Source organism: Syngnathus leptorhynchus, chromosome 9 (assembly GCF_054491065.1).
Source record: "Syngnathus leptorhynchus isolate UIUO chromosome 9, UIUO_Slep, whole genome shotgun sequence".
In the NCBI taxonomy this organism is placed as follows: Eukaryota; Metazoa; Chordata; class Actinopteri; order Syngnathiformes; family Syngnathidae; genus Syngnathus; species Syngnathus leptorhynchus.
In genome coordinates this window covers 12427977-12438432 of record NC_141203.1, presented here as the reverse complement: position 1 = coordinate 12438432, position 10456 = coordinate 12427977, and the positions used below count along the sequence as shown (strand labels likewise).

At 45.6% G+C, this 10456-nt stretch overlaps 1 protein-coding gene and 1 long non-coding RNA gene across 4 annotated transcripts; one reads left to right on the top strand and one right to left on the bottom strand.

The window, feature by feature from the left end:
* Positions 1-1463: 1463 nt before the first annotated feature.
* Positions 1464-9872, top strand: LOC147051303 (radixin-like). Of its 2 annotated transcripts, none has more exons than XM_085919848.1 (14): positions 1464-1694; positions 3733-3808; positions 5617-5700; positions 6752-6847; positions 6924-7046; positions 7251-7402; positions 7477-7560; positions 7645-7791; positions 8040-8136; positions 8209-8372; positions 8450-8741; positions 8816-8944; positions 9100-9315; positions 9409-9872. In XM_085919848.1, the coding sequence occupies exons 2-14, from the start codon at positions 3791-3793 to the stop codon at positions 9571-9573; spliced, it is 1767 nt and encodes a 588-aa protein (XP_085775974.1). In that variant the 5' UTR covers positions 1464-1694; positions 3733-3790; the 3' UTR covers positions 9574-9872. The 2 variants fall into 2 exon arrangements, with proteins under 2 accessions (XP_085775974.1, XP_085775976.1); XM_085919850.1 differs by having other exon boundaries at positions 1466-1694; positions 8816-8908.
* LOC147051302 (uncharacterized) lies at positions 2788-10447 on the bottom strand. Of its 2 annotated transcripts, none has more exons than XR_015067237.1 (4): positions 10266-10447; positions 6741-6793; positions 6575-6667; positions 2788-6494 (listed from the first exon to the last, which is right to left on the bottom strand). It is a non-coding gene; the product is annotated as an uncharacterized LOC147051302 (long non-coding RNA). The 2 variants fall into 2 exon arrangements; XR_015067238.1 differs by having other exon boundaries at positions 2788-4257.
* Between the last annotated feature and the right edge of the window lie 9 nt (positions 10448-10456).

The window sequence follows — 10456 nt, the reverse complement described above, 5'->3', positions numbered from 1 at the left end:
TTTACCATCTGTTTAATGATCTGTTTTGATCAAATCTAGCATCATTATTAAAAATACATTTCAACGCCTCTGTGCCGGCTGGGAAGCTGCCTCCTATATCTGTGTGGAGTTGCTGTCCATCATAATTCCAGCTTGTAGCTCTGCTGGTTTGTTATGTAAGGTCCACAAGAATGTCTGCGGACAAGACCCGGCAGCGTCTCCTAATTACGGCGCTCGGCACAGGAGCGAGCAGGGCCGTATTTGTGATCTAAATACGGCCTTTGACACCGAAGGGAAAACGAAGCAGATGGCAAATTGTCTTTTGGCGCTGGTACCGATACCCCGTGTCGATACTCGTCCAAATGTAAAGATGTTATATTACGTCATCTGCGTTTTGATTTTGATTGTTTTCTTTCTTTTAGAGTGGATACAAATGGTTGCAACACAGGCCACACCTACCTGTCAGTCAGTCAGTCAGACTATGAAGGAATGTGACCTCTGCCAAGGTAAACACTCAGCGTTAGCCACATATTGAACGTACACTTAAAAGGCAGAAAATAACGGCCCCAAAAAAAAAAAAAAGATCAACTGTAACTCGGTGTTCTTATTTCACAAGACAGAGTACAAATTTGTACAATGGTCACACATTTACCATGTAATAATCACTGTGGACACTGCATTAGGTACTCCTGACTACAGTATTTAACAAGTCAAGTATGGGTTTTAAACTTTTACAAACAACATCGTCGGTTTGGGGTTTGGAACTAGGATCGGCAATGGCCTAGTGACGTCATCCATCATGACAGGTCAAACAAAGCAATCGTCGACACACCAAAGTCAAGACGTATTCAAAATGAGTTTGTTCATAGGCAATTTCTGAGGATAAATGAGCGGATGGTGGGTTTGGAACGCCAAACCCTGGTGGTCTTCTACTGACACCGTGTGGACTAAGTTGGAAAGGTGGCGGAGGATTTGATGAGTCTGGGTTGCCTTGGCGACGACGACGTGTGGAGAAAACAAAACGACCGCACGGTAGCAGTGTTTCACAATGGAAAGATGAAGCTGAATGCCACAAATGCAAAAGGTTGGATTTCAAATACTGTCACATCAATCTTGGAAAAATAGGACATTTTCCAAGACAATGTTTTTGCCCATAAAAAGTCTACTTAAGGCTATAAAAGCAATATTGTACCTTATAAAGGTTACATGTTGTTGTTACACTTAAAAAGGTTCATAGACAAATTTTAACCGTAAAAAACTCATGATAGCTTCTCTGTAATATTTCAATAGGTTAACTCCAATCTACCAACTTTCTCCTGCTCATAGTTGAACTTTCTTATGCAATATTAGGAAATAATATACAAGTTGAGCTTGCTGCAGAGGGGAGGGGGAGTGCAAGGCGAGGCGGGCGAGAAGCGAGGAAGGCTGAGGGGGAGCCTGCTCACCGCCACCACCGCGCCTCGCTACCAACTTAGTCAGCCATATTGACTACGTACGTACATACGTGACTTTGTGACGAGTCTTACCCCGTGTCAGTGAGCTCCGTGTCCGGTCATCGCCGTCGAGCCAGCGGGCTATTTTTATCCTTGTGTGGATATATAAAGCAACGGCGCCCGGTTCAGGAGGGAGGAGGAGGCGCAGAGTGGACCGCTGGTAGCGGGGTGACAACACTCCATCGTAGGCATCCTTTACCTTGACGCGGCGCGGCCGTGCTGGTGAGTTCCAACCGGGGCTGATTGCTTTTGTCGACTTTGGATATTCACTGCTTCTTCGGCGTTTTCCGGCACCGACTTGAAAGTCATTTTGGAGGTGTGTGGAAATCGGTAAGGTGTCACAGTCGCCGCCGAGGAGAGGTGCGTCATATAGCGGCCAGGCTAATTAGTTGACTCTCCTGTACACTGGGGACATCTCCGAGGAACCTTGAAGGACTTGAAGTCGCATTGTAGCGCTGACTCACGCTTTGAGATCCGATTTAAACGTGTGGCTCATTCATTGTACATTGAAGTGGGCTTTGAGCAACTTTTTTTTAGTCTACCTGGACGGACACTTGACAGCTAAGAGTCCCTGTCCGGTGGTGGTGGCCGTGGTAACAATCCCTCACAGGCATCCTTCACAGTGAGGTCGGGCTGGGAGTTTATCTATCCCTTTATCTTGGGACATTTTCGTTTTCCGGCGCTGACTTTGCGCACATTTTCGAGACGAACGGATACTAGGCAAGGTGTCGCTCTTGTCGCCGAGGTGAGGTGCGTCATTATCGGTGAAGCTAATTGGTTACCCCCGCACTCAGGAGGCACTACCTTGGCACGTTTAATGACTTGCAGCCGTGGTTCATGTCCGAGATCTTATTAGAAGGCTCATTTAAGCTGCTTTTGGGTCTGGGGACCTTACCTGGGCTATCAACTGGATTAGCCGACTGCCATTGACATGTTTAAAGCACATTAAGGTAGCCCGAATACATTTGTTCCAGTGAGTCATCTTCACTTCCCTTTTTTCAAAGCCGCTCTGAATCACAAGCCATCATCCGCTATTTTGGCCCGTTTAGCACGTCACCAGCTGTCATTTAAACGCGGCAGTTAACTAGGCGGCACCGCCGTTAACCAGCCAAGATTTCTGTTGCCTCAAATCCAAGCGGTGAGTTTAAAGCACACCGATTGGCCAATTGAGCGCGGAAGGACATTGTGATTGGCTACGTTGCTTGTCTGTTACGACCCTTCGGTGTCAAAACGAAGCAGTGAGTTTTAAAGCCCCGTTGATTGGACAACAGGGAGCGAGGCAGTGTTTTGATTGGCTGCCTTTTTTTTTTTTTTTTTTTGCCGTTCACGCCTCTTGTTCAGTTGCTTGTTCAGTCCTTGTAGTATGGAATTAGCAAATATTAAAGTAAAATTGCATAATTATCCATTTTAATATTTCTAAATTTGTGTAATAGTCCTAAAATTGACATTTTTCTGTCAGAGGTCAACTTTATTCAGGTACAGTTTTGACTGTTCTCTAAATTAAAAACAGAATGTAAAGAGTAAACGGCAAGTTTTGTTCATGTAAAAAAAATACGACTACAGTATTTAATTTTGCACACAATTTTTTTCCCTTATTTATTTATTTATTTATTTATGTATGTATTTGTTTATTTATTTAACATAGACTCTGTGTGTAACAATAAAGACATACACTGGCACACTGTGTTCCACCTTAGGTGTATTGCCATAAAGCCCCGGACATTAAAATGATTAAATTGAGGCGGAACAAAGCCGATTGGCTACGTCGTTCCTGCCAAATGTGATTACAAAGCAAGTCGGCGCTACAAAATTACACAGGGTTATATATCTAGTCTGTTGAGTGGACTGATTTTTGTAAAAAGTCATGAAAATCCACGTTTTAAATGTATAATAGAAGCAATTTTTCAAAGTACAAGAAAACACAGATATTTCAGTGATATTTCAGCTCAAAAATGAAAATACTGTCGGCTGTAACACGGAACAGAAAGAGACTGTGGTTTCCTGTTCTAGGCCACATTTACCTTAAGGACTTGTCCTAAAAGGAAGGTGTCAAATTGAAGTCACTCTCCTTTCTTACTAAAGCCTGGATGGGATTATACAACTGACAAGATCAATTTGAATATGTAAATCCCTCTTGCAATAAAAATGCAGGAAAGTTGGAGAAGAAAGTGTGACCTACTTTAGCTGTACGACTCTTTGGTCAAGTTCCAAACTTTTTTTGTTCCATTATTGACACCGTTGTGCGTTTTGTCGTTGGCAGGAAGACGAAAGAGGACTTCTTTCTCTTTTTTCAGAAGCAGAAGACAGCCTGAGAGAGGATGAAGATGCCCAAGCCGGTGAGTTTCTCCACCGCGTAGTGCACAAACGAGGGTTCCGGCAAATCATGACAAGTTAAAATGGGCAATTAAAAAAAAAAACATTTTTCTTTATTTATGTCATCATTCATTATTCACAGGAGTATGACGATATGCTAAAAATATATATATTTTTTTTACCACAAAGAGCCAGAAAGGCTGTTAGAATGGTGTGAAGGGAAAGCGAGTGAGAGTGTGAGAGAGGGAGGCACTTTTTTTTTTTTTTTGTTCACCTGCCATATCCAATGGCGCCCTGAGGGAAAACTGCCAGTCTGGTTACATTATCCCCTGGTGACCCCTACGCAAACACACAGGACCTTTTCACCCGGTCGGTGGCCTGCTCTGTGCGCTTTGGTGTCTTGCAGCAGTTTCAAAACACGTCTTCGTCCTTAGCTTTGTTAGCTGCGTGTCAGGCCATTAAAACGGCGCCCCTAATAGAACAGGAAAATTAATGACTTCATCACTTTTTGGATGTTTTCCATGTTTTATTGGCATTTCATTTTTAAAGTAATATAATCATTTTTTTCTTTTTTTTTTTTTTTTTGCAGTGAAGTCCTTTGTGTGTTCACTTACTCGAATTTAATGACCATCATCTCGTCCCCCTTTTATCTTAATCTCATGTTTCATTTATTATAAAGCCTGCGAGCGTCCCACAATGCAATGCTTCACACACACACACACACACACACACACACACACAACACACACCACACACCAAGAGCAACTTGATCGTTTCCTCTTGCTTACGTGATGCGGCCGACAGATGATGTAACCCAGTGGCATTTGCTTGCAAGGTGTGTTGCGACATCTCATAAATTTAAAAAAAAAAAAAAAAAGGTGGTGTTTTTTTTTTTTTGGGGTCAAACGTGTGTGAAAACTACAAAAGGAAACACAAATGTGCCAGTAATACTGTAATGGTACTTTTCAGTGAATAAAAAGCAAAAAAAGCTCATTTTTAAAAGATGTATTTTACATTTGAAAAAACATGAGGGGGAAAAAAAAATCACTTGGAAAAGTATAGTCATTTTATGCACACTTGGTATAAAATGACAAGAAATAAAGATTGAAATTTTCACTTAAAAAAAATACCCTGAAGTCAAATGCATAACACAATGTGTGTGTGTGCGTCCGTGCGTGCGTGTGAGGATGAGGTGAATAAGTTTGCCGCTGCTGCCCTCGCAAGCCTGCTAACCAGCTTAGCTTTTAATTATGGCTGTCTGAGTCTGGACACGGACACACACAAACAATGTCGCCAGGCGGTCCTGCCGCACTTCAACACAAAACGCACGCATTGTTACGAGGCAGGAAGACACAAAATGCAGACTTGTCTTCAATATTCCTCAGTGTGTTTCCACAATCTGGAGGTGGAGGTTACCCCGAAAGGCAATCTGGTTAATCCGGCCTGACCGCCTGCCTGGCAACGTCTGTCCTCTGACATCTTGCACTGTGATCCAGATTAGCCGCCACGGAGCATTCGAAGAAATGATGCACTGGAGAGACTCAAAATGGCTTCAAGCGCTCACTGACCCACCCGTCTGGTGACGCAATATTACAAATTGATCGGGGTGGTGTTGATGCAAAAGAAAAGAGTCGGGGCTTAAATTCATTCAATGATTCCTCCCCTAGTAGCCAACGACGCTTCACGTATGGCTTTGTTTGCATATGGTGGAAACCTTATCAACAAGCTGCAGCCTTGCACACAAAATAACCTCAAAGGCAGCACATGGCCCCGTTCTCCCGCTCTCACACACTTGTGCCAAACTTTTGACGATGTCATCTTTGTCCTGCAGACCAACGTCCGTGTTACCACCATGGATGCTGAGTTGGAGTTTGCTATCCAGCCCAACACAACAGGCAAGCAGCTCTTTGACCAGGTGAGCACGCCAACACACACACACACACACGGAGTGAAATTTGTCGATACGAGATCATCAGAATCATTTGCCTTTACACGTTAACGCAAGCACGTGGACAACATGCAAATTCCAACCAGGAATCCCAGAATTGAAATGTAATATATTAATATATAAAATGACGTTCCCCTTTGTCATAATATTACATATCGTACGCGACAAAAAAAATAAGACCCAATCCTTCGGACTCATCTTTTGTTGTTCCATCAAAGCAAACGCGACACCGGCAATGTGTGCCAGTAGGTGCTTGGGTAGCTTTTGGTTCTATTACGAGACTGACAAAGATCTCTTTGTGCCTGTCTGTATATTTGTGTGTGTGTGTGTGTGCACCCACACACACGAGTTAAAGGGCGGCTTTCAGCATTGTTCCGGGGCCTGAAAGGTTTCAGTGATGTAGAGGAAGGAAAACAAATGAAAGGGGAGGCTTTCGTTTTTTGTTTTTTTTTACGGGTTCTGCTTTTCACAAGAACGTCACACAGCCGTGCCTGTGACAATACATGTCATCTTAAATCAGTCATTAGCTGATCTTGTCCCGTTAGATAATCAAATTGTGCAGGATAAAAATACGCCACGTGCTATACGACAATGCTGGTGGAAAATGCGCTTCAATCTCCATTTTGTAATCTCTGGGCCCTGTTGAATTGAGGGCATCAGATTCTCAGCTTCAGAGTGACTCGGAATTGATCATCTATGCAGGTACTCTGGTTCCCGGTGCAGCCGAGGAAGCCGATGCGGAGGTGCCCTGAGCTAAATTTCTCCCCAAATAGCAAAAGTTGTTGTAACCCCGTCAGCAAGCGAAAACAATCCAACTTGCTGACAGATTAATTTGACTAACCTGGAAGAAGCTCACTCCAATCACTTTGGAAGTCTCCTTGACTGATGAGTTGGAAAATCTGTGATCCATAATTACTAATACATCTTGGTGCCCCTGTGAATTCAAGATTCTCAAATCTCATACTACATTTAAGATTGGGGAAACTAAAAATCAAACAAACACCCACTTGTTGTCCAGGTGGTGAAGACTGTTGGCCTGAGGGAGGTTTGGTTCTTCGGCCTTCAGTACATTGACAGCAAAGGCTACGTCACATGGCTGAAGCTCAACAAAAAGGTGAGCCACATGGAAAATTCCAACCTGAATGCATCAATGTGTCATTTGGGGGTTTTTTTTTTCATCTTCTACCCAGGTTACGCAGCAGGACGTGAAAAAGGAGAACCCTCTGCAGTTCAAGTTTAGGGCAAAGTTCTTTCCAGAGGACGTCTCAGAAGAGCTCATCCAAGAGATCACGCAGAGGCTCTACTTTCTTCAGGTACCTCCTTGTACCCGTCTAAACGTGCTGTCGGCGGTTTGAATTTTGGGCTCCTGGCTTCTTTCCCCAACTTGTCAATTGCTTCCTGTGTTTATTCTTTCAAATTGACACATGCAGTCACTTAATGGTCAACAGCAGAATTACACCCAAATCAAACGGGAGGCAGAACACCGACGTGTTGTATTTTCCTTTTGCTCCACACAGGTGAAGGAAGCCGTCTTAAACGACGAGAACTACTGCCCCCCCGAAACCGCCGTGCTCTTGGCCTCCTACGCCGTCCAGGCCAAGTACAGCGACCACAACAAGGACGTGCACAAGTCTGGTTACCTGGCGGCCGACCGCCTGCTGCCACAGAGGTACAAACGTGCGACGAGGGGCCGGCCGGCCTTTTGACGTCACGGTGACGTCTTGTCTCGTTTCTGGCCGGCAGAGTTCTGGAGCAACACAAGCTGACAAAGGAGCAGTGGGAGGACAGAATACAGACCTGGCACGAGGAACACCGGAGCATGCTCAGGTGGCTGCTACCTACCGTTCAATATTTCATCAATAAATGCATCGGAGGTGTCCCAAATGAAATAAGATATGTCTGTGTGTGTAGGGAGGACGCCATGATGGAGTACCTGAAGATCGCTCAGGACTTGGAGATGTACGGCGTCAACTACTTTGAGATCAAGAACAAGAAGGGCACCGAGCTGTGGCTGGGCGTCGACGCCCTCGGGCTCAACATCTACGAGCACGAGGACAAGTAAGATGAAATGAGTGCAAATCTGAGAGGTACTGATTTGCGGATCTTATTACATCAAAGGCGGTCATTTTTCAATTTTCAACACGCACAAACTGGGTCATTTTGACCCAAACGGAAATACCTCCTGACAAGAATGGCATTTATGTGGCTACATTGCCCCCTTGTGGTGACAATGGAAGGTGACGATTGGCTGAGCTTTTTTTTTTGTCTATTCTAAAGACACTAATAATTTGCAATATTTTCATCAGGTTATCGCCCAAGATTGGCTTCCCGTGGAGCGAGATCCGAAACATCTCCTTCAATGACAAGAAGTTTGTCATCAAGCCCATTGACAAGAAAGCACCGGTAAATAGCGAGCTTACTTTTCAAACGATTCAAGTTTGGATGATTATCGACCTCTAACTTGGTGCACTGCAGGACTTTGTGTTCTACGCGCCTCGCCTGCGCATCAACAAGCGCATCCTGGCGCTGTGCATGGGCAACCACGAGCTGTACATGCGCCGCAGGAAGCCCGACACCATCGAGGTCCAGCAGATGAAGGCTCAGGCCCGGGAGGAAAAACATCACAAGCAGATGGAGAGGTACAACAATGTCGCGCCAGCCTTTCCCGTCTACCGGCTTCTCGACGCGGTGTCCTCCATCCCCCCCCTCGGTCCAGAGCGCAGCTGGAGAATGAGAAGAAGAAGCGCGAGCACGCCGAGAAGGAGAAGCAGCGCATGGAGCGCGAGAAGGATGAGCTGATGGAGCGCCTGCGCAACATCGAGGAGCAGACGCAACGGGCGCAGAAAGAACTGGAGGAGCAGACCCGCAAGGCCCTGGAGCTGGAACAGGAGAGGAAGCGGGCCAAGGAAGAAGCCCAGCGTCTGGACCAGGAGCGGAGGGCCGCCGAGGAAGCCAAAGCCGCCCTGGCGCAGCAGGCGGCCGACCAGATGACCACCCAGGAACAACTGGTATATTCCTACTTCTTCTTCTTCATCCTTTCCTGATGACGATGATGATGATGATAACGCGCTGTGATTGACAGGCTGCCGAATTAGCCGAGTTCACCGCCAAAATCTCGCTCTTGGAAGAAGCCAAGAGGAAAAAGGAGGAAGACGCCACTGAATGGCAGCACAAAGTACAACTTGACAACACTAACGTCTTTACTTCAAAGGTCCCATGTAAAAAATAGTTACTTTATTTGCTTTGTAAAAGGTAATCGTTGTTTTGCATAAAACGGTGAGGGAGTGAGTGGATTTGGATGGCATGGGACCTTCAGCGTTTCAAAAATGTTTACAATGACAGCCACGCTTCCTCTCTCTCGCTCAGGCCATGGCGGCGCAGGATGATTTGGAGAGGACGCGAGAGGAACTGCGAATGGCCATGACATCGCCCACTACGGCGCCGCACGAGAACGACGAGCACGACGAGAGCAACGAAGAGGCCAGCGCCGAGCTCTTAAGCTACGGAATCAGCAGCCAGCGCAGCGAAGAGCACAGAGTTACCGAGGCCCACAAGAACCAGCGTGTCAAGAAGCAGCTGCAGGTCAGGCACAAAATAGGGGGGGGGAGTATTTTGGAGAGTTAGCCTAAAGATTTTCAATGGGATGCCAGTATTTGACTTCTATTTCTCGGTCAGGCGCTGAGCTCTGAGCTAGCGGAGGCTCGTGACGACACCAAGAACACGGCCAACGACGTCCTTCACGCCGAGAACGTGCGAGCGGGCCGAGACAAGTACAAAACGCTGCGGCAGATCCGACAGGGCAACACCAAGCAGCGTGTCGACGAGTTCGAGTCCATGTGAGGGAGGGCGCCGCACTACAAAAACCTCAAACAGGGACTCTCGCTTGCGCCTCGCCAAAGATCCGCCAACCCCCCCTCCAAAAAACAAACAAACGTCTTTTTACCGGCCAACAAAAAATTGGCCGATTTGCGCGGATGACTCTAGCTTTCGATGTCGCTCGCTCACTTTGATTTCCAAGATTTTCTTTCTGGCTAGCATTGTTTTAAACCATTCTGTGTCCTGTGTAGGGTCCTCATGCATTTTACTTTGATTCCTGTTCATGTGGCTCATCAGCTGACCCAGTAAAGACGCAAACCAAACTCGAGCGTCTTTTTGTGACCCTGCTTTAATTTAAAAATTCTCCTTGGTTTGTTATTAGGTTTGAATTATGATAGTAAATAGAGAGGAAAGGGAAATGGGTCAGCCACGAAGACTACATTTTCTTTCGACCTTTGATTTGTTTTGAGGCTATGGAGGGAATGTGAACATATTTGAATTGCTCCAACATGACAGAAGTCAACTTGCAGCGATACAATATTGACTTTTTTCCTACTTGTCAAAGTTTTACATCTGCACTTTCACCAAGTTCAGTCACTTTGAAGTTGGCGTTCTGCCTCTTCGGTCATTATGGCCATGAAAAGTAAATTGGATTTGCAATGAAGCCCGCAAGTACACATAAAACAACAACAACAACAGTGGTGATCAAAACATACCCCAAGTTGGCCAGCATTGATGATTCTCTCCAGGTGTGTCGACCCTGGTATTGGGCTTGCCTATCTTCGGCAACCGCAAAGGTTTGCCCTCCTCACATCCTCAATAATTCTGACCGAAAACACCGGTCGGTAATTGTTTGTAGGCATTGACACATTCAAAAAGTATTGACTTCCTGTCAACCTAAATTCAC

Coding starts and splice junctions, on each gene's coding strand:
- LOC147051303 (XM_085919848.1), top strand. Junction 8,742..8,815: donor TGACCACCCAGGAACAACTG/GTATATTCCTAC, acceptor TGTGATTGACAG/GCTGCCGAATTAGCCGAGTT. Junction 8,945..9,099: donor CTAACGTCTTTACTTCAAAG/GTCCCATGTAAA, acceptor TCTCTCGCTCAG/GCCATGGCGGCGCAGGATGA.